Source organism: Micromys minutus, assembly GCF_963924665.1.
Source record: "Micromys minutus genome assembly, chromosome: 13".
Taxonomy (NCBI): domain Eukaryota; kingdom Metazoa; phylum Chordata; class Mammalia; order Rodentia; family Muridae; genus Micromys; species Micromys minutus.
In genome coordinates, this window is record NC_137982.1 from 12,947,295 (window position 1) to 12,971,437 (window position 24,143).

The following is a 24,143-nucleotide window of genomic DNA, read 5'->3' on the forward strand; positions in this document are numbered from 1 at the left end:
TCATCAAGATAAAAATGAATATAAGGTTTTAGAGGGCCATTCAGATTTCATTAATGGTTTGCTGTTTCATCCCAGAGAAGGCCAAGCAGTTGCAAGTGTGAGTAATTACTGTATCTGCAATGATGAACTTGGAAGGAAGGCAAACAGCTCATTGCATTCTCTCCTCTGGAATGAGAGTGCTGGCATCCTGAGGAAGCTTTTAAGTTGATGATTGCAGAGGCAAATGCAGTAGTCTGGTTTTAGCATAATTTGTTCTTTAAATCAGAACAGATCCCATTAATGTCAGTACACTGGTACTTCATAAACACCTCAAAGTTTAAGCTATCACAGGAAGCAGTTGGTTAATTTGGGATATAATGTGGTCAGTTAGACTTTTCACATGGACCCACTCTATTTAGTCATTGTCAGGTGGTCTGCCGTTAGTAGAACTTTGTTGCAACCACTAATTTTTTCTGATACATGTCAAATCAGTTTCAAATCACTCCGTCTTCATTGATTTTGAGACATCGTCATCCCCTTCTTTCCTAGCATAGAACTCTCCAATGGAATGTGGAAGAGACCACAGCAGTTGTTGTGGGTAACTTGCAACGTAAAGTTTTTGCTGCCCTTTAGATTCCTGTATGCCTTCAGTATATATTTTGGAGACTTCTGTGAGATATCTATCTCCATATATAAATTATTATATATACAATGAACTCTAAAAACTCAGTACAATCCTTATTAAAGTTATGTGTTTTGAACTCCTAGTTTTTAAGATCCTCAAGAGGGTTAGTTGACTTTGACATTAAAGTTTATGTTTACTCTTTTCTTTAGGAGTCTATGGGCAAAAGTTCAGATGGAAAGTCTTATGTTATTACTGGAAGCTGGAACCCGAAATCTCCACATTTTCAAATTGTGAATGAAGAAACTCCTAAAGGTAGTGCAGATTTTTTTCAGGACTTATTTATTTCTATTTTACGTGGATGTTTTGGCTTTATGTATGTCTATATAACACCTTCATGTCTGGTGCCAACAGAGGTGAAGAGAGAAGGTCAAATCTCTTAAGACTGCAGGTACAGATAATGATGCTGCAGTGTGGGTCCTGGAAATTAAGTTTTGGTCCTCCAAAAGAGTAGCAAGTTCTCTTAAACACTGCACTGCCACTACAGCCCTGAGGTCATACTGACATTTTTTAGTTGGGATTTGGGTTTTAAAACATGGTCTCTGTGTAGCCTTGGCTATCCTAGAACTTACTGTATAGACCAAGCTTACTTCAAATTTGCAGAGATCTTTTTACCTTATCTTTTAAGCGCCAAGATTAATGGTACTCACCACCACACCGGACTTGATCATACACATTTTTGACATACACATTTTTTTCTAATCAGGAAATCTTGGTGAGAGTATCTTGAGTTTTTTACTAAATTTAACCTAAAAATGGTAAAATTTTTGCTTATTTTTCTTTCCTTTTCCTCTCTTCCTTTTTCCCTTCCTTTCTTTCATTATAGTTATATATGTGTGTGTACGTGTGTATATGTGTGTGTGTACGTATGTATATATATGTGGGTTTTGTGTGTGTGTGTGTGTGTGTGTGTGTGTGTGTGTGTTGGGGAGGAGAATGTTAGCCAGAGTGCACTTGAAGATCAAAGAGGTCCTCTTCTTCCAGTATTAATCTGGGAATTGAATTCAGGTCATGAGGCTAGATGGCAGGCACCTTTTCCTCCTGAGCCATCATTCTGGCATCTCTTATTTCTTATAAGTAGACTCTAAAATTTAGTTTTGTAGAGACAAACCCTACATATATGGTTAAAAATTCAACAGATTATATGTAGAGAAAAGCCAGTTTGCCATAGTTCATTCCCAACACTCAGGAGGCTGATAGATGTCATAAATTAAGGGACATCCTGATCCACAAAGATTGTTCCAAGACAGTAGAGCTCAAAGTGAAACCTTGTTTTAAAACAAAAACAAAAAAATTAAAAAGAAAGAAAACAAAGGATGAAACAAAGAAACAAAATCCAAAATAGATTTTGCCTCCTAAATGACCTTTATGGATAGTATGTATTCTATCTTGAAAATATGATGCTATTTGTGACTTTTCCTGAATGCTGTTTCTCTTCAGCTGTTATGTCATATATAAATGGATAAAGGACATAAACAGATAGCTCTAAAGAATGGAATAACCTCTTTAAAACCGGGTGGGAGTGTTGGAGAGATGGCTCAGCGGTTAAGAGCACTGACTGCTCTTCCAGTGGTCCTGAGTTCAAATCCCAGCAACCACATGGAGGCTCACAACCATCTGTGATGGGATCTGATGATGCCCTCTTCTGGTGTGTCTGAAGACAGCTACAGTGGACTTAAAATAAATAAAATAAATAAATCTTCTGGTGTGTCTGAAGACAGCTACAATGTATTTAAAAAATAAATAAATCTTTAAAAAATAAAAAAGAATGGAAATGCCCTGCTGGGTGTGGTGATGTACCCTGGAGACTGAGGTGGGTAGATCTCTGAGTTCTAGGTCAGGCTAGGCTACAATAGTGACAACCTGTTTTTTTCAAAAGGTATTATTAACCACATTTAGGACTTGAGAATTTACAGAATTTGTAAAGGTGACTAAGAGACTTACAGCACTTTTGCAGGTAGTCTGACTATACATTTTCTTTTTCTTTTCTTTTTCTTTCCTTTTTTTTTGAAGATTCAACCAGACACCTTTATTCAGAATGCTTATTTTTAGTTAGCTCAGGTGAAAAGTGGTTTGTATTACAATTATTTTGTTCCAAAAGCTCAAATTCCATATTTGGACCTTACAAACCACTCTTATAGGTGAGTAATAATCTGTAACCACACCATCCATGACAGCTGTCTCATTTTCTCAGAGCATGGTCTCCCAAGGAAGTGTGGATATGGAAAATAACAATGTTATCCTCATTTTCTGTAGTTTATGTTTTAGTTTATAAAATCCATAGAATTTTATGTTATTCAAATTATTCCCAAGTTATGCACACAAATTTTAAATGTTTTCTTGTTCATGTCTGATAACGGACTTTTCTATGAAAATTTACAACTTAAAAATCTTTTCTTTGAACCATGGGAGAGACATGGAAACTCCTAAGTTACATGTGTAGCTTGGATATGCTCTAACACATTATTTTCAAATATTGCAAATTCTATACTGAGAATACATGCCTTGCTATTCACATTTAGGAACAATCCAGTGTGGTGTGCTGTGTGTTTACATAACTTCAGAACTTACTTGTTTTCTCAGATATTCGATAAATGAGGCAAAGCAGTCACTGAAACACAGGCTACAACTCCAGCATTTTCTCCTTCCATCCTGTGCACTTCCCAACAGCCACACAATTTCCTGTTCTATAGGGTTTCTTTGTAATCTCAGCCCTGCTCAGCCTGCTAGAGCATCCACTCTGCCACAGTGCAGTGCTGACACCTGACGGAGAGGAAGGTTTCCATTCCGTTACTTTAACTGCAGGGCCACCTTACTAGCTGCATCCAAGGAGCTGATCATATTCTTTAACTCCTTTTTACTCATTTCAACAGAGTTATGGCTTCACCTCACCATTTTCCTTCACGTCCAGATTAAGGTTTAAAAGGGGCCATCTGCAAGGTGGCAATCTTGTCACTAGAAAGTGCAAACTTTAAGTGCTAATCAACATCTTGGAGCTGTGCACAAGAAATATCATCTATCTCTCCTAGCAAGGCCTGCTTGATCTCATTTTTCCTGCTCTTCAAACATTTCAAAACAGCTTCTTGATGACAGGAATTCAGTTGGTTCAGTTGCTGGAGTGTCTCTTCCTCAGACAAATTTTTGCCATCTACAGCTTTGAAAAATGTGGTAACATCTTCTAGAACATGCTTCCATTCCGTTGAATTCCAGATGCTGTGGTAATTCTGGTGGGCAGGGTAAGCTCGGCCGCAGATGCCATCAATGATTTTGTGAAGAAGCCCGGCGCCCTGCTCCAGAGGAAGCTTCTGCAGCCGCCAAAGCGGCGTCCCCTCTTCCGGCTCCATACCAGAGAAGCCGACTATACATTTTCTACTACTGTACTGCTACTAATAAGTCCTACTTCTGGGATCCTACCTAGGCTCCGAATTCTCAATGGAAAATGATTTCAGTTACTTGTCTGGTTTACTGACAGTATTTTTATTGTTGACCTTAAGAAATCTTGAATACTTAAAGTAAGAGCAATTATTTATTTAAGTGATTACATGAACAAATATATTTTCATCATTTTTCCCTCTAGATAAGGTGCTGTTCATGACTACAGCTGTGGATTTGGTGATAACAGAAGTGCAGGAACCTGTTCGATTTCTTCTAGAGACAAAAGTTCGAGTGTGCTCACCTAATGAAAGGTTATTCTGGCCCTTCAGCAAACGGAGCACTACGGAAAACTTCTTTCTGAAGTTGAAGCAGGTACTTCATCTTACTAGGTGCCAATCAGATAAGAGAGGAGGACCAGACCTGAGGCTGGTTGATGATTTGTTAGATCTTCCAAACAGCCATATACCTTTTTAGTGTATTAAGAAGGGAAATCATGGGCTGGAGAGATGGCTTAGTGGTTAAGAGCACTGACTGCTCTTCCAGTGGTCCTGAGTTCAAATCCCAGCAACCACATAGTGGCTCACAACCATCTATAATGAAATCCGATGACTTTTTCTGATGTGTCTGAAGACAGTGACAGTGTGCTCATATACATAAAATAAATAAATAAATCTAAAAAAAAAAAAGGAAATCATCTCTTAATATTTGTTCAAACTGTATAATATTCATCTTTTCTGAAGCTCCAGGGTTCCTTATATCCTCATTTGACTTCATTTAGAAGAACATTTAATATTCATCAAGTTGTGGGTCTGATAAAAGTATGTTCTCCTATGTCTTTATACAAACATCTTTATTTCATTCAATATGCTGTTTACACTGAATGTAAGGTTCTTTTTACTTTTTCAGTCTATTGAAGGTCTTTTTGGGTTTTTTTTTTTTTTTTTTTTTTTAATTTCATACTTAGGTTTTTCTTCTCTGGAATGTCCAGCTAATTCTTTAGTGTGTTTTTCTTTTTTAGTGGTTTTTGTTTTCTCCTGAAATTTTTGTTGTTAATTTTTTGGCAGATTTTCTTTAACACAGTTGAGCATAATATATGATAGCTCCTTCAGAAATCACTGAATGATCCCTTAAGGAAAAATGAGTAACATCTTTCTGTTCGTCTGTGTTGTGATTTTAGATTAATTATTTGTGACTATTTAGATTCTGTTATAGTCTTATTTTGTTTTGATTTCTCTTAAATGGCAGTTAGCTTTTACAGGAGTCAGTTGCTCTGTCTTTTCTGTGATGGCTGTAGCTGAAATATGGTCTGTTCTTTAGCTTTCCTTGACTCTCAGTTCCCCACTAGTTATCTCTTCGTGGCTACTTCTGCCATTGCTGTTGTCTCCTTGTCCCTCCCCCCATTACTTCCTTAACTTTCCTTATTCTTGTTGAGCAATTACTCTACCACTGACCCTCAGCATCAGCCCCATCTCCACTCTGATTTCCAATGTACCCTGGAAGTTCTCATCTGTTTTTACTTTCCTGCAGCATTTGCCGTGGGTGATCTCTTTCTCATAAATACCTATTCCTCTCTTCATTTCTAGGACATCTCAGCTCTACCCCACCCTCAAAGGCTATACTTACCTGCCTGCCTTTAGTCTTGCAGTTGATGGATATTATCAAATAGTTTCTAAGGCCAAGAATTTTACTCTCTTATTCCTTCTGCCCCCATATCCATTGTTTGAGGAAACCCTGTTTAATTTCAAGACGTATCCTAAGTCTGACCACTTGAATTCATTGCTGTCATTTCTCATCTATATTTCATGCTGATAACCTTTCTCTGATCTCTCTGTCTATGTACCCTATGGTCTGTTCTAAACATTTATGCTTTAGGTCAAATTTTTTTTTCCTGTTCCAAACCCTTTATCCTTATTTGTTAAGAGTCAAAATTTATTCTTTCATTTTTTTTTCAATCCAAGATCCTTATCAGATTGTAACTGATATACTGCCTCCTAGGTCCCTGAAAATATGCCTTTCTCTTCCTCTTCCTAATACAGTCTGCTCAAGGCACATTCTTAAGGACTCAGTCTTTAGCTGTTTCTTTTCAACTACTCCTTCTTGGAATACTTTCCCCTCGATTCTACTGGTTATTGCTCATCTCTTCATCCTCCTTCCCTTCCCATTTAGTACTGTGAGCGAACAAGTGTGTGTGTGTGTGTGTGTGTGTGTGTGTGTGTGTGTGTGACATGTATATAACCAGCTGTCAATTTTTATGGTCCCATATCAGTAATTATTTTTATTTATTTCAGTATCTGTTGAATTGAGTTTACATACAAAATTCAAATTAAAGTACTATGTGTGTTTAGTTTAGAGGACATTGTCCATATAAATGTTGAATCTATTATAACCTAGTTTGGGTTTTACTGCTGTGAACAGACACCATGACCAAGACAGTTCTTATAAAGGACAACATTTAATTGGGGCTGGCTTACAGGTTCAGAGTTTCAGTCCATTATTAAGGCAGGAGCATGGAAGCTTCTAGGAAGGTCTGACACAGGAGGAGCTGAGAGTTCAACATCTTGTTCTGAAAACAAACAGAGTACTGGTATCCTCAGGCAGCTAGGAGGAGGGTCTCAAAGCCCACCCCCAGAGTGGACCATTTCTTCCAAAAAGACCACACCTACTCCATTAATACCACACTTACTCCATCAAGACCATACCTCCAAATAGTGCCACTAGCTAGGCCAAGCATAGTCAAACCACTACAATATCCAAATTAGTTCTGATGAGTATATTTAGACAAAAACAAGCAGAGTTGAAGCAGGGTTTTTTCCCAGCATTGTCTTGTGTTTCCACAGAACAAGAGATTAGCATAAGATAAGCAACCCAGGTTTAGTCATGGCTAGCTTTATGACTTTGAACACCTTTCTTCAACTTTGTCTCTTTTGAGGGATCTCTAAGTTGGCCACAATAATAGAATTTCCCTCATACTAGTACTGTAACATTAATGAAAAGTTCTGTAAAGTTTGGATTGGATGTTTTCTGCATTTTAGTTGATACATAGTATGAAATCTCTTGGAATGTGACAAAACCAGAAAACTGTTGTAAAATGAGAACATTGTTTAACACATAATTATTTACCCATTTAGAAAGCCTTATGCCATTGAGTTCAACCTCAAACCCACAATCCCATCTGACCAGTTTACCAAGTGTTAGGAAGTACAGGCTGTTCCACACCACCCATACACATTTAGATGGAAGAACAGCACCTAGGGAACTAAACCAGCTCTCAAGCATTATTGCACATTTAGGGAGTGAGGAGGAATAATTCTTAAAATGTGTACAATGACTCTAGAGAAATGTCTCAGTGCTTCAGAGTACTGTTTATACTTCCAGAGGATTTGAGTTCAATTCCTAGTACTCACATGGTGACATTAACTCTCTGCAACTCCAGTTTCAGGGGATTCAACACCCTCCTCTGGAATCTCAGTCACTTTATACACATGAAATGAAAAAAGTGCCTGGAGTAAGAGGCAATAAATAAAAACTAATTGCATTATGGTTTTTGCACAAATTTATGTTTGTTTAAAGTTTCTTTAAAGTTTTGGTTTATTATCAGTCTTGTGTTAGGATATAAAATAACTCCCTGATACTGTATTTCTTTTTCTTGGATTTCTATTTTCTTTTCCCCTTGGGATTTCCTGTTATATTGAAATTGAGGACTGCATGGCCTGCTGGGTTGAAAAGATGGCTCCATGGTTAAGAACACTTGCTGTTCTTGCAGAGGACCCTTGTTCACTCCCCAGCATCCATATGGCAACTACAACCATACAACATCCATAACTCCAGTTCTGGGAGTCCAGCAGCCTCTTTTGTTTTCTGTGGACATTAGCCATGCATGTTGTACATATACATACTTGTAGGCAAAACGTTAAAAAATACAGATCTTTTATTAAAAGACTGAGTTTGCAGGAATATTACTCTTTTAATTCAATATATCTATGTCTTCGTGGAATTTTTTTAATTCTATGAAAAGATTAAAATATATATTTTGTTCTAGTGCTGTTAGCTTAACTGTTTTTAGGCTATAATGACGAATTGGTAGGAAAAATTGGCCAAAATTATACCTACAAAGTAGTTTACTGAATTATTGTATTCTTCTCCCTGAAAGTTCTAAACAGATGCTGAATTTCCAACATTTTCTTTGTGAAAAAGCAGTCATGTGAAAGCTGAGAGGGTGGCAGGAACTTACTAGTATTTTTTAGTTTTACCATTTTTGGATAAGTCTGTCTGGTATTATGTGGGGTTGTAGTTGTGGGGCAGAATTTGGAGTGGGAAAATGTAGGTAGAGGGTAAAGAATTGGGGCATTTTTCTGTCTTACAACCCTCATACCAAACTATTGATTTTATGTGAACTATAAAGTATTTAAACATGTTTTTATAGTATTAGATACTTGCAAATAGTATTAATCTAACTTTTTATAATTTAATGGACTATATTTTTTCCTGTTACAACTTTACTGGCTACTATCTATAGTGTGTAACTTTTACAGCAATCTATTAAGCATCCATACAATGATTCTCTGCTACCTGTAACTTCAGTTCTAGATGAGCAAATACCCTCTTCTGACCTTTGCATGTAGCACATGTGCATGTGTGTGCACGCATACACACACAACTATCCTATTCTTAAGCTAAAAAAATTTAAAAAGAATGAGAAAAAGGTAAAGAAATGTTATCAAGATTATAGAATTAGAGGGCTGGCAAGATGCTCCAGAAGGTACAAAGGCTTCCTACATAAACCTGAAGACCTATATTTCATGACTGGATGCTTTGTAAAAAAACCCAAATGTCATTGTACATTTTTAATCCTACAACTCCTACAGCTAGAGGAGGGACAGGTGAATAGTCCATAAGCTGTAGAGCCAGGTAGCAGTGTGGCAGAAGCAACTAGATGGTAGGAGAAAAACTGATTTCTCAAAATTGTCTTCTGACTGCAACATCTGCACTTAAACATAGTAATAATTTATTTATAGCCGAATTAGTTAGATAGGGTTAATCTTGTACATAATTCTTATTTTGCAAATGAAGTTAGTAGCAGCTAAAAGATGTAAGTGATGTCACAAACATCCTAGAGATAGGTAATTAATATAACCATAACTGATGACCTGGTCCACTTGTTCCTGTTTGTTCTCTCTGTGTGTATATGCATGTGCATTAAACTAGTATATCATCTGCCAAATTTGGGGACTGGGAAGATGGCTAAGTGGCCAAGAGTGCCTGCTGAACAAGCAAGAATATCTCAGTTTTAATTTCTAGCACCCATGTAAAAAGGTGGTCGTGACTCCCACATGCCTGTCTGTAATCCCATTTTTGAGAGAATAAGGCAATCGTGGCTGAAATGGTGAGATTCGGGTTCAGTGAGAAATCCTATTTCAATGAAGTAAGGTGAAGATTGATAGAGCAGAACAACTCTGCGTATCCCAATTCCAAGGTGGGCTTGGTGGGCCCTGTCACTGCCCTTTTTCTAAAGTCAGTTAAGTCACCACATGAAAGAACACATCATGCAATCTTTGATTCTATTGATAAGATAATTTCCCCATTTAGGTAGCCCAAAATCGTGTACACACCCATCCCTTTAAAATATATTAATAACCTGTAGCTATGCGCAGAGAAGAATTTTAACATCTGCCTTGATGTTTGCTCCCAGCTCCTCCTCACTCTGGCTCGTTCCTTTCCTTCTAAAACTTTGTCCATCCTTCCTTTCTTGTTTAACGACAGGCCTCACTTTATCCTGGACCTGCCTTCCTGCATAAAGACATCTTCAGATAGCAAACATTTTATCATGTCTAATAATAACTTCCCCTTTTTTGTGTATTTTCTATTAACATCATTTAGTTATTTTTTCTCTTGATTTGTGTGTGCATGCATGTGTGTGCCAATGCATGTATGCATGTGTTTAGATACTGTCTCAAACCAGGTTAAACTCTGCCTTCTCTGTCTTCTAACCCCATAATATAAGTATTTCCCCCATTTTTACTAGTCTTTTCATTCTAGTTTTAGTGATTCTTTTTGAGCTTCTGAATTTGGCATCAGAATAGGAAAGTTAAAAATACTTTTCACACTTTCTTATTGCTGTCATGACATTTTTAGATCTGATTTATTAGTGTAGTGAGCCTCTGTACAGCAAAATGTGGGTCTGACCTTTTCTCCCAAGGGCTATCTAGTTGTCCATGTGAAATTCATTAATTATTAGGTTATTCAGTGGTTTGTGGTGCTCCCTTTATCCAGTTTTCATGTGCATTTGGACTTCTTTCAAGTTTTTACTTTTTGGTCCATTTAGTAAAGCACTGGTGTCAAAGACTTTATGTCATTGTTTCAGGTAGGGCAACTGTGTTTATGGGCTTTCCTAGATACTCTTTTTGTGTTTTTCAGATAAACATTAAAATCCACTAGTCTAGCTCTGGGAAAAGTTGCTGTTGCTTCTATTAAGGAGATGTCATCTTACCCAGGAACAGAGGATATCTTCACTTATTCATGTCTGTTCCTCCTTTGTCCTTCCTATCAGATTGATTTATATATATATATGTATATATGTATATATACATATATGTGTGTGTATATATATATAGATCTATATATATCTATATCTATATCTATATATATATATATATATATATATATATATATATATATATATATATATATATATATATATATATACATATATATAAAATGGAGAGCTGTGTAGTTAGTCTTTGAATTGTTTCGGATAGCAATTAGGTGATGTTTCAAAGAGCAGTATAGGCCAGGCATGTTGGTGCACATCTTCAATCGCAGTATTCAGAAGGCAGTATCTCGTGAATCCCACTGACTTTGAGACCAGCTGGGGCTGCACAGTGTTTTGTTTTTGTTTCGTTTGTTTGCTTTTTTAACAAACTTAGGTCAAAATATTTAGATAGTATTTTTCTATCATAATTCACAAAATCATACTGTTTTCCGTTTAGGGATGAATATAAAGGATTTTAATTTAGTTCATTAATCATAAAGATGATAAAACTAAGTACTTAAGAACTTGGGCCTATTTGGTTCTTACATTTAAAAAAATTAAAAGCTGTTAGAATAAGATCACTGCCAGGCAGTGGGGCTGCTGCCTTTAATCCCAGCACTCAGGAGGCAGAGCCAGGCAGATCTCTTGAGTTTGAGGCCAGCCTGGTCTACTTAGTGAGTTCCGGGATAGCCAAGGCTACATGGAGAAACCCTGTCTCGGGGGTTGGGGGAGAAGGAGATTACTAAGGTAATGAGGTAGGTAACCTTTGGGTCGTCTTTTCTATCTGACTGAAATTATTCGCATATCTCCTAAACACAGTCCTGCAGGCCACTTTGTAACTGCACAGAACCAGAGTCCTTTACTACTAATAAGCAGCTGGGTAAGAGACAAATATATTTGTGTAGAAAACTAAGCAACACTAGAAGCAGTTGCTAAACTAATCAGATATTCTGTGGTCTGTGCTTGGCCTCTATTGGCAGAGATGCTTAATGCAGCAGGGACTCCTGGCCTTCAGGCTAAGACTCCAGGATCATATGAAAGGATACATTGCTGTCATCCTTTTAATGAAAAACCAAGTTGAGACTGGGATAGTATGTCCATGTCCTTCTCCATCCATTTGCTGTGCTGTGCACCTTTCTGTGCTTTCAGCATCCTTTCTTGTGCTTCTTGTAGCCCTCATCTTCCCTGTGCTCCTTATTTAAAATAATAAGGAATAATAATAGGAATATATCAATATATGTATTACGCTGACAGAATTTGTATGTGTGTCTAATTTTTTTTAATAGGCCCTTATAGATTATTTATGGTGCTTGCCTAAAAGTAAAAACCAGAATGTAGGTTGAGGTTATTTGGCAAAAATTGTTGGGAATTTTATTGATGTCGTTCCTGCTGTTCACATCTACCTACTGTCCTACCTAGCTGTGGAATTAAGAAAATCTTCTGTATACTGTTTGAACTAAGCAAAAGAAGGAAAGGATTGTCTTAGTGCTAAACTTTTAGAAAGTACTGGTGATTTTGATATGTTGTTTTAAAATAGAAAACCCAAAAAGACACATTAAATTTATTGGAAAGACACAGGATAGTTAACTTTCACATTGACTAAATATTGTTGATTAAATAATTGATGGTTTATTTTAATGACAAATAAAACTGCAATCTTGCTTAAAATGTTCAATTTTCAGAGGTTGGGTTTTTTTGTTTGTGTTTTTCTTCTTTTAGAGACAAGATCTCTATGTAAACTGGCTAGGCTTTAACTTACAGACATCTGCCTGCTTCTGATTCCCATATGCTGGGATTAAAAATGTCTACCACCATGGCAGGCCCTAAACTTATGCTTTTCTACTTGATAAAGGTTACATTTAGTCTGGAATTCAAGAAAACACATTTATTCTTGCATCTAATATAAAAATTTAAATGATAATTAAAACAAAGAAGTTTGCTACGTTATATATTCTTTTTTGTCATCAAGATAAAGCAGAAGGAGAAAAAGAATAATGCTGACACTTTATATGAAGTTGTGTGTTTGGAAAGTGAGTCAGAGAGAGAGAGGAGGAAAACTACAGCCAGTCCTTCAGTTCGCCTGCCACAGTCTGGATCTCAGAGCTCCATGATCCCTTCTCCTCCAGAAGATGATGAAGAAGAAGGTAAGTGTAAAGAGGTTGGTTTCTGTATAAAAAGGGCTGTGCAAACTGCTGCGACTTCATCTCTGTCAGGGGATGTCAGTGCAGTGTGATGTTGGGACTCGGGTGAGCACTTAGGAGCCTTTCTCATAGACAGGCAACTAGGAGATGCTAGAAAATAGTTGAACTTGCCATATGCCCCTCGTCCTCAGCATTTATTTTTGTGTGTATGTTTTATACTTGTGCCACGGTGTATCAGTGAAGGTCAGGACAACTTGGCAGGAAATTGTTCTTTTCTTTTACTCTGTGACTTGCTGGGATTACCCCTGAGTTCAACAGGCTTTACCTAGTGAGCCAACTCATCAGCCCACATTTGGGCATTCTTTAAGATATTCATAATCAGATTTGGAAAATGAGATTTTTATAATCTGTTGGTCACTATTTAAAGGTGATACAAAGAAGTGGGAGCTAGAAGAAAGTTTTTGGCAGAGGAAAAAGAACATTTCACAATGGTTGTCACAATAGTACAAGGGCTTCATTTTTAATGAATGAAATGGATGATATGAAGTTTGTGTCTGAAATTCACACAATGTTCATCAAATTTTGGGAGTTTGTGGGACATCCTAAAAGTTGTTTTGAGCTGGGATTGAAAGTGCAAAACTCAATAGTGATAAATAGGCTGCCTTAAACATTTCTAGCAAAACGGTCACATTAACAAAAATAAAGAAGTATAAGAAATGATTAACTTGAATGAATATCCATGGTTGTGTGTGCTTTTTCAAGATGAGACAAGCACTGACTTTTCAGTTGTAATTTTTTTATGTAAGTTCACTGTCTTGTGATTAATCACCTTATAGTCTGTTTTTAGGACTATTGATTTCTAATGATTAAGTTAGAAATGATTAAATTATTTTGTCATAGCAAAGTGCCTTGTTCTCATAATCCTCACAGTAAGGCTGAAAAATAGAAATTATTCTTGTTTTTTATATAAAGAAGTCACTGTTCTTAACCTCTGAGCCATCTCAATAGTCCCCTATTTATTCTTAATTTTCATTACTTAAATTTTATATTATTTATTTTGTCCTTATTAATATTCTGTTTTCTGTTCTAACTTTTTTTTTTAAGATTTATTTATTTATTTATTACGTATAAGTAGCTGTCTTCATACAAACCAGAAGAGGGTATCAGATCTCATTACAGATGGTTGTGAGCCACCATGTGGTTGCTGGGATTTGAACTCAGGACCTCTGGAAGAGCAGTCAGTGCTCTTAACCACTGAACCATCTCTCCAGCCCTCTGTTCTAACTTAATGTCATTCTATAGAACATCTATAAAGTCATAATGTCATTAAAGACCAGAAAAAAGTATTCATGACAATTCATCATTCACTCAAGCCGTCATTATTATTATCTTGATTTTGTTTGGTATTTTTAACAGATCATATTGGTGATTTAAGTCTTATATCATTATGTAAATACAAACACTTTCATTCATTTACCTTGTATACATGTCATAATTCACTAATTTTTAAAATTAGTATGCAAAGTATTAAATGTCATTAAGGCATTTTCAGACACACGAAGGTACAAGCTGGCAAAGTGGGCGGTGACTCAATAACCCATTATTTACCCCACCATGCACCACACTCCTACACTCTTGGGTGACTAGGTTGTTCTTTACTGTGCTAGGTAAAAGTTACTTTGGAAAAAGTACATTTTACATTTTGAGTTCTGTATTTTATAGATAAATGACTTTTCTATAGTTGACATAATAAAGACATAGAAAGCAAGAGGAAATTGAACATGTTGTAAGAGCATTGTACCTGAGATAGGATTATTCACATTGTGCATAAGTGCTATGAACAAATATTATAGTTTTATGTTCCCAATAAATGTTTACATTTGCCTTTTATATTCCCATGTTCTCTTTCTCTTGCTTATTACAGATAATGATGAACCTCTATTGAGTGGATTTGGGGATGTATCCAAAGAATGTGCAGAAAAAATTCTTGAAACATGGGGAGAACTACTGTCAAAATGGTGAGTTATAGACTTGCTCAGCTTCTCACCTGTCACTCTCTTTTCTTACCTAATTTTCAGTCTGGAATAACAGAAATCTGCAAATAAGATCTCACTCGGGAGTCTATTAACATGAGTCAGTCTGAGATCATTAGAAACCTAATAAAGTCTCACTAATAAGAAAATTGTCCAGATGTGAAATTCATAGGCAAAGAGGAAGAGGAGGAAGATCAGATAGGGATGACAGGCTAGTTGATTATAACCAACAGAACTTGCCACTGCTACCTTCACTCTTTAAAGCTAGAGCTGCCTCTTGCTTGCCAAGCTCTAACTGAAGGAGTATAAGGAGTTTTCTTTACAGTGGCTTTGTGCAAATGAGTCTGTTCCACATATCTACTTGTAGCTACAAAATCAGTTTTTGGGAGTGCGCCCTCTACTAGGGGGGTGAAAAAATGTAATGAGTACAGGCCTGGTTCTATGGTACTCTGAAATTGCATGCAATCAGAAGTCTGTTGAACTTCAAATTTAGACTTCCCTACAGCCTCTGGTGCAAGAAATTCCTACACACACACACACACACACACACACATACACTTCTAAAATGTAGCTGTGGTGCTACATAGGAGGCAGGTGAGGCTAGTCTTGTTTGCCATTTTGAAGATCACCAACCTGCATGCTATTCAGGCCAAATGTTTAACAGTTAGCAGGCCGCACACACAGTTGAACTGGCGTAAAAATCTATTGATTGGAGATGGTTCTTTTTCAGTCTGTTTTCCTCTTTGCCAATTATTAGTTATTCTCCATGTTAGGTAAGTTTCCCCATAGAATTTAAATATATCTAAATACAATTGGCAAGTAGAAAAACAGAGGACAGAAATCAGATATTGTCTGTTTTTTTTAATTGCCATTTGTGTAGGAAATTTTAATATAAAGGTGAACAAAAAAAGCATTAAGTCAGAGTGCTCTAATGAGCAGAACAGGAGTTCACCTCTATAACAATTCTAAATAAATCTGTTAAACTGTTATGAAGAAAAAAATAACACTTCATTGTTAATTTCCAGTAATCAGAGGAGTTTAGAAGATAGTAATGCTTTGTGTGTATCTTTGTTACATAGTAGAGACTTTGCGTAGGGATTTTCCTTGCCTGCAATACATGCAATACTTGAAATGGCAAAGCTGAGTATCATGAGCATGATATAAACGCCTATAACTACTAAAATAAATAGTTTAGGCTTAGGCTGGGAATGTAACTCTGTAGTGGGGCACTTACTGCAAAACAAAATATGACTGGTTCCTGTAAACTAGGCATGGTAGAACATGTCTCCAATCTGATAGGTGGGATGTGGAGAGAGGAAGATTAAGACTTCCAAGTCCAGCCTGGGAATATATAGCAAAATTGTGTCTCAAAAAGAAAATTTGTCTGAGTGTGGTATCCTTTAAATCCCAGCACTCAGGATACAGAGGCAGGGGATCTCCTTGAGTTGAAGGCCAACCTGGTCTATATAATGAGTTCTGATCCAGTGAGTGATGTACAATGAGACCTTGTCTAAAAGAAAAACAACAAAAAAAGAGCTTGACAACTGTGTTAGGAAGCACTATTCTTTAGCCTGCTTACAAGCAATATATTACCTTTGGGTGCTGATTAGCATTAACTAGAGATACTATGGTGAGACATATATACCATATCTTTTCTTCCTTGATAGGATGTCCTGGGAGGAAAAAGCTAAATTTGAAAGTGGATCATCTCTCTATTGCTGATTGATGCTCTGGTTATTAAGGTTATCATTAAAGTTCCTTACACTAAGTTTTTTTGTTTTTCCCACTTACAGGCTTAGACTGTTAAGCTTAACTGTATTTTTGGTAAAGCTGTGTCTTGGCAGATGTCATGCCCTTCAGGGTTAGCACTACACATGGCCATCATTTTTCTGATACTGACAGTGCTTTATACTTTGGGCAAGACACTGTCTGCATTGGAAATGTCAAATATGTAAAAAAGAAAATGGCAAGCCAAAGCATGAGCTGTCTTTAGACATACAACTGTAACACATGAACTGTGCAAGAGCCCTTGGAAATGTCTCTTAAATTTTGATATTTCTTTACTAATAGACAGGATTGCTGATACTTGTCAGTTTCAGTTTCAGCTCTGGGCTGGAGTGTGTTGAATGGTGCTGTAGAAATTTTATATGTGTAAAGTGTTTCTGGGCTAAACCAGCATTGTAATTCAGTATTAATAAGACTTCATAATAAAGTAGTTAAAACCATCTCTACAGTGTTCACAGTCCAGAGCTTTTTTTTTTTTTTTTTTTTTGTCCTGGAGATTATTCTGTAGACCAAGCTGGTCTAGAACTCACAGAGGTCCACAGGCTTCTGTGTCCAGGTGCTGGGATTTAAGTCACGTGTCACCACACTTGGTAAGACCTCATTCTATATCTATGAATCCAGCACATTTTATATAATGGCTCCATTCGTTTTGTTGTCCAACTTTGTTACTCATAATCAGCTGTGTTCTCCCATTTTTTAAAATATATTAACTGATTTCCCATCTGTTTCTGCTGCCCTAAGATTGTTTCAACTGCTTTTGCTTGTTTTTTATGTCTTCAGATATATAATAATCTGTTTCATCCTTCTGAACATTTTGCCCACCCTATGTTCTAGGATCTTAGGATTATAGTGATGGTAGTTTAAACATTTACCACACACCTAGCACAGCACCAAGTTTTGTGCTTTCAACTATAAGAGTATTTCAGGCTTGTACATTTTTACACACAGGCTAGGCATTCTAATAACTAAACTGGCAAACCAGAGAATTTATTAATATAGCAAGTCTGATCCTGATGATAACTTATTTACTAAAAGTAGATTTTTTTTTTTAAAGAATTATTTTTATTGGATTGGAGAGAAAGCTCAGCAGAGAGACTGTTCTTTCAGAGGTCCTAAGTTCAATTCCTAGCAACCACATGGTGGCTCACAACCCTCTGTAATCAGATCCATTGTCCTCTTCCGGTGTGTCTGAAGAGAGTGACAGTGTACTCACATACATAAATAAAACATTAAATTAAAAATTTATTTTAATTATGTGGGGGGCAGTGTGCATCCCCCTGGAGATGGAGTTATAGGCAGTTTTCAGCCGCCTGACATGGATGCTGGGAATTGAAGTTGGGTCCTCAGGAAAAGCAGTATGTGCCCTTAACTACTGGGGCATTTTTCCAGCCTCCTAAAGTAGATTCCAGTAACAGCACTGATATGTGTCATTCTCAAGGTTCATTTGAATGTGACCCTTGGAAGATAGGTACACTAATGTGCTCATTATAAAATAATACATCAGTTATATGTAGAATTAATACTGTCAGTGTCTAAAATCATTCTGAAAAAAAATTTTATTAGCCTAAGTTATGGCTAGCAAATATTTAAGATTTTGTGGGCCAATGATAGTCTGCCACAACTATTTGCCTCTGTTATTGAAAGTCAAGACAGTCAAATAATAATTGGAAAAGAACACATAATTGTATGTCAGTTAAAGTTTATTTACCCCAAGGCCATAGTATTTCAAACCTTTAATTAGTAGCATAAAGACTAATACTTTTTTTTGCTGGCAACTCTCCATATATGCACGCATGCAAGGAAAAATTTGTATGAATTGCCCTTATCTCTCACATCAGGGTACAGGGTCCTAGAACAAATAACAAGCAATTTTAAAATACACTATGTATTATTCTCATAAAATTTGGGTGATGTAAAAAGTCTTAGACATATTTATAATGTACTGGTGGTTCTTTGTGTCAATGACTTGTACGTCAATCTGATAGTCACAGGAGCATTTCTGGGTCAGGATCCTGGATCAGGTTTTCTCTGTGTGTAGCCCTGGCTGTCTTGGAACTCACTCTGTAGACTCAAACTCAGAGATTTACCTGTCTCTACCTCCCAAGTGCTGGGATTAAAAGCATGCACCACCACTTCCTAGCTTCCAGTTCTCTTCTTTAGATAATTATTTAGTGGTTTACAGGTACCATATGTTTGGATTCTGTAAACCCCACCCCTCAGTTATCTGGCAGTAGCCAAGTATACTCTGCCCAATCACCCAACACTATAAAGGGGGCTACTTGCCCCCTCCTCCCTCTCTTGCCTCCTGGCTCTCTTGCCTCTCTAGGCCTCTTGGCCTCTTGCAGCCTTGCTCTCCCACCGCCACCCCTCCTCTTCCTTTTCCCTTCCCTTCCCCTCCCTCTTCCCCCCTCTCCCTCTACGTGCTCATGGCCAGCCTCTACTCCTCTATCTCTCTCCCCCTCTCTCTCTCCCTCTCTCTCTCTCTCTCTCTCTCCCTCTCTCTCTCTCTCTCTCCCTCTCTCTCTTCCCCCCCCTCTCTCCCTCTCTCTCTCTCTCTCTCTCTGCCTCTACCACCCTCTTAACTCTCCCATGTCCTGAATAAACTCTATTCTGTACTATACCGATGTGTGGCTGGTCCCTCAGGGGAAGGGATTCCCAACATGGGCCCCCCAGAGGCATCTCCCTTGCCCCCAGGCCTCGCTGCACCTCCATGGGCAATATGCCCCTCACTCTCTTCATCCTTCCTCTAACACTGGTGCCGAAACCTGGGACGTCTTCTAACAACATTGGTGCCCTGTGACTTTTCTTTTCAGTGACTTTTCCTTTCATTGGTGCCCCGTCATCTTTTCCTTTCACCATGTTAATGCTTTAATTATTATTTCTCTTTTACCTTTTTATATCTTTGTAAACCATTTTATTTTTATTAAGGAATCTTTCAGAGCCTCTTTATTTGCTGAAGTAATGAGTTACGGCTTTATTTTTAGGCATCTCAACTTGAGTGTGAGACCGAAGCAGTTGTCATCGTTAGTGAGAAGTGGTGTTCCTGAAGCTCTTCGTGGAGAAGTCTGGCAGCTGCTAGCAGGCTGCCACAACAACGATCACTTAGTAGAAAAGTACCGAATTCTCATCACAAAGGTCAGAGAGGTTATAAAGTTTAGAGTGAATGCTAAAATGTTGTATGCTTTATCTTAAATAAGTATAATCTAAAGGTGTCCTTTTCTTTTGGCACAAAGATGAATGCACAAAGTTAACTTCTTCAGTTGAGTTTATCTCTGGTAGAAAATGTCTTCCCCCCCCCTCCATTAACATTTTGAGCCAGACCTTTTATGCAGTGTACTTACTATGTTTCCTTTTGTTGGGGTGGGTTTTTGTTTACTGGTTTTTACTTTTCTTTTGTGTGTGGGGGGGTGTGAGATGGAGTTTCTTTATGTTCCTAGCCCTAGCTGTCCTGGAACTCAGTCTGTAGACCTGGAACTCAGAGATTGATATGCTTATGCCTCCCAAGTACTAGGATTAAAGATGTGTGCTACTAAGCCGTGCCCTTTGTTTGGCTTTTTCAAAGGGGCCCTGGCCTGTCTAGAGCTCACAGTGAAGTCAAGATTAGTCTTGAACCTGTGGCAGGTCTCCTGTTTAAGGCTCTATACTGCTGGTGTTATAAGCATGAGCCATCACACCCAGCTATAGATATATTTTCCTTAGGCAATGATTTTGATGAAGAAGGACTTTTAGTTTCTACACTTAATAAGAAAATAATCTGCAGCCTTACATTTAATCTAGTTCATTCCTCTAAAGTAAAACCTTTATTTTCACAGTATCCCCTGCTTAAGTTAAAGCATTCTTCAAAGTTTCACAAACAAACCAGAAAAAAATATTCCATGAATAGCATATAAACATGTAAAATGGTTTTCTACAAAGTTAGCCAGCATTTGTGCCTTTTATACCTATATTACTAGGTTTGTTTTACTTTTCTAAAACTTGGAGTTTAACTGTTAGAAAGCAGCTTCTCTAATAGCCAATAGATAAATTTGAAGCCTGGCTTATGAAGATACAGATTCATTTTATTTATTTTGTGTGAGTATGCAGGCATTCTAATGCCCTCATACATGTGTGGGTGAGGGGCAGAGGAAAACAACAGTTATGGGTCTGTCTGTCTTTTTGTGGTGCCCAAGGACCACTTTTAGGTTCTCAGGCCTACGTTCCTTTAGCCACTCTGTCCAACCTGAGGATTTTTGATAAGAAATGTAAAGTCTTTGTAAAGAAAATATTTAAATTTTATTAGGAGTTATTATATTATCTTTTTGAAACTGTTAAAATAATCTTATAGGAAAACAACATACAGAAAGGACATATGATCTTCAAAAAAAAATGTTATGTCCAACATAAATAGAATTGTGGGCCAAGGAGGCCAAACTCAAGAATAGTTGACGTTCCTTTGTTGAATGTGTCTGACAAAACACAGTGGGAGTCATAAAGGAGTGGTAGAACCATGGAGTGTCTTTTTATCTGGTGTACAGCTTTTGAGACAGGTTCCAGAAAAGAGTATTTATTGTATCACCCCTCCAGCGCTCAGGAAGCACTGCAGTAGAGAGGAGGGATAGAGTAGTGTCTTCCAGGCACAATATAGCTCTTAAACTCTCAGCTGCTGAGAGTTGGACCATCTGCCTAAGACTTGCACATGATTGTGGCCTTATGAATTCATCTATCAGAGAGGGAGGACACAAAGTCCAACTCCTCCTTGTATCTATAGCAGTTAAAGATCACTGTGAGAGAGTCATGTTTTCTTCACTAGCATGAGGCCCAGCTCCTGAAAATAACCCTCCACTTGTGCTCCTGTAAGTGACCCTAATTTGTTGGTTTACAAGAAGAAAAAAGTATATAAAAGTAGAAAGGCCAAAGTAGTTGAGAAGAGGAAAGAAGTCAACGGGAATAATTGCCAGGAATAAGAAAGGATAATGGGAGGATGAATATATGTTTGAAAATGTTATATATAATACTGTCATTAGATATAATTCATATGTGCTCACATACCTACAAAATAAAAGTATTGCAGTCGAAAAAGTTCTTTCCTTACAACAGGTAAGAATTGCTGGATGCTGATGGCACGTGCCTTTAATCCTAGAACTCAGGAGGCAGAGGCAGGGGAATTTCTCGAGTTCAAGGCTAGCCTAGTCTACAGAGTGAGTTCCAGGGCAGCCAGAGCTACACAGAGAAACCCTGTTTCCAAACACCCTCCATCCCCCCCACCCCCAACACAAACAGACCAAAAACAGTGGGAATCTTTGGTGCAGGGTCTTTCTGTGCTATTGTCTGGTTACATGGAAAATCAAGAGCTACCAAAAGTATAGCATACATAGTTGCACACAGTGCATAAAGCTTGGTAATAACAAGAGATGGTGATCCTGGATTATATATTCATTGTATGTTTATGATTGTTTTAGAGTGTGTTCCTTGTACTTATCAAAATCTTGAGCCATGTATTGATACCTTACTCCTGTAATACCAGAACTATGTGTGTAGAGGCAGGAACATTTCAAGTTTTGAAGCTGGTCTTAGGGTGGGCTCCCTGTCTTAATCTCCACTCTGCATAAAGTAATAAGCCAAAAAAGAAAGGGTGGGAGGGAAAAATGAAGGCTTTTTTTTTTTTTTTTTTTTTTTTTTTTTAAAGCATGGAGTCTGTTGTATAAAACATGCCCTTAAGGTTGTTTTGGTTTTTGATTCTTTTTTAAGACAGATTATCACTATGTAACCTTGGCTAGTCTGAAACTTGACCTATAGACCCGGCTAGCCTTACAGAAATCCACCTGCTTCTGCTTCCCAAGTTCTGGGACTAAACTACCACACCAGAACAAGGACTTAAAGATTCCTCCTGGTCTCAGGATGTGATTCCCTCAGCCTCCCTCACTGTTTGTCCTCTCATTACTATGTTTGAATCTGGTAACATGTCAGCTGGAATTTGGCATGAAAGGAACAGAAGGCACTTTCTAATTTGCAGCTTCCAGAACCTTTCTCAGTGCCTTCTGTCTTTGGCTATTTTTTCAAATGTCAGTATCTCCTACTGTTCCTTTTGATTTAATGTTTAGCTTTCAAAATTTATAGGAAAACTGCCTCTACAGTAAATTCATTTTATAATGAAAGACTAGTAGGTCAACAGCACATCCTGATGCTCTCCTTCCCACTTCCTTCTCAACTATGTGTGTCTCCTTTTCCGTGCTGAGCTTTAATGCCAAGTGTAAGGCTTTGCCACAATTACAAACTCATAAGCAGACCCTAAGCCAGCAGCACTTGTATGTCATTAGTATTTTATCTCTATAAGTTGCTTGTTCAGTAAAAGCCGTGAAGGCCCAGCCACATCTCACAGGTCTAGAAATAGAATGCACCAATCACAGTGTCATCACTGAGTAGATTGTTTCCTTTTTAAATAAAATTATCTCTCTTGAACTTCATAAGCAAGGACTGAAATCACAAGAATGTATCTCTGGGCACTCAGCAATGAATGGTTGTCTTTCTGTTCAGCAGGAAGCACATGGAGTTAGGAAGCCTGAGCACTGACTCCGCGCTCTCGCGCTTCTATTTATAAACTCATATGAGGTTCTTCACCTTGGACCAGCTAGTGGGATATCGAACAAGGGTGGTTTCTATATTTTGGATTCTTTATGCACACATTTAACAATCAGTGATAGAGATCTATCAATTTTTCTTTCTTACCATTATTTTCCAAATAATAAACACTAACAAATATTTGCTTAACGTTTACTTTTTTAAGTTTACAAACTTTAATGTTTACAATTACTTACAAAACATGTAAGTAATTTACAAAGGATTGAGGTATGCAGAAATATTGTATACCAATACTTCCCTCCTCCCCCAGTGCTGGATATTGAACCCAGGATCCTGGTCATGGTAGGCAAGTATTTTGCCATACTCCTCATTTCATATAAGGGATTTAGCACCCATGAATTTTATATCCAATAAAGGCTTTGTAACTAAGATGTCATTCGGGCTCTGGGTCCCTGTCATATCAGCATGATCAGCCTGAGATCACAATCATAGATCCTGGGAGACGACGACAGAATGGCCAGGAGCAAAAGAAACCTTAGGCAAGCACTGTGAGAACTTACTCTCAAGCAGCTTCAGTGAGACAGCTCATTTTAGTGGGGGGAAAAAGGGTATTTAAACCTCTGAGGGGTGAGTAGGGGCTATCAGGGTGAGTATAGATCATTGTCAGGGGCCGGTGTGCTGGAGATGCCTCATTAACGTTAGTAGGAATTCCAGGTGCTGTTAGACATGACCTTATAAGGCAACAAGAAATTAAACCTAGCTGTCAGGCGATGTGACCTCCTCTACATATTTTTGTGAAAACATTTCCATTTGATTAAGTTTCTAATTGTCGAATCTGACTAAGAAGTTCCAAGGTTTCCTGAATTCCGAGAATGTGAGTATTGTTTTGACCGTTTTGAAGTTGTTAGTATTGGGATTGGGTTGTTTGTTTGTTTTATTTAACCCATAGAAGTTTTATATCATTTAGCCTGATACAGATTGAATATCCCTATCTAAAAGCTTGGGATCAGAACTGGTTTTGTTTTGTTTCTTTCTGCTTTGTTGTGATGATGGTAGTGGGT

The 24,143-nt window shown here is 37.6% G+C and overlaps 1 protein-coding gene and 1 pseudogene across 6 annotated transcripts in view; one reads left to right on the forward strand and one right to left on the reverse strand.

Annotated features, from left to right (window-relative positions):
* RABGAP1 (RAB GTPase activating protein 1) overlaps positions 1-24,143 on the forward strand; it is a 106,897-nt gene that overhangs the window by 36,690 nt on the left and 46,064 nt on the right. For all 5 annotated transcript variants that reach the window (XM_080926999.1, XM_080926996.1, XM_080927000.1 and 2 more), the window contains exons 9-13: positions 814-916; positions 4,239-4,408; positions 12,535-12,709; positions 14,631-14,724; positions 19,509-19,659. In XM_080926999.1, coding sequence (XP_080783125.1) covers positions 814-916; positions 4,239-4,408; positions 12,535-12,709; positions 14,631-14,724; positions 19,509-19,659 — 693 coding nt within the window. The remainder of the gene's footprint in view (positions 1-813; positions 917-4,238; positions 4,409-12,534; positions 12,710-14,630; positions 14,725-19,508; positions 19,660-24,143) is intronic.
* Positions 3,452-4,005, reverse strand: LOC308428507 (COMM domain-containing protein 8-like; annotated as a pseudogene). Its single transcript has one exon. The product of its transcript is annotated as a COMM domain-containing protein 8-like (transcript).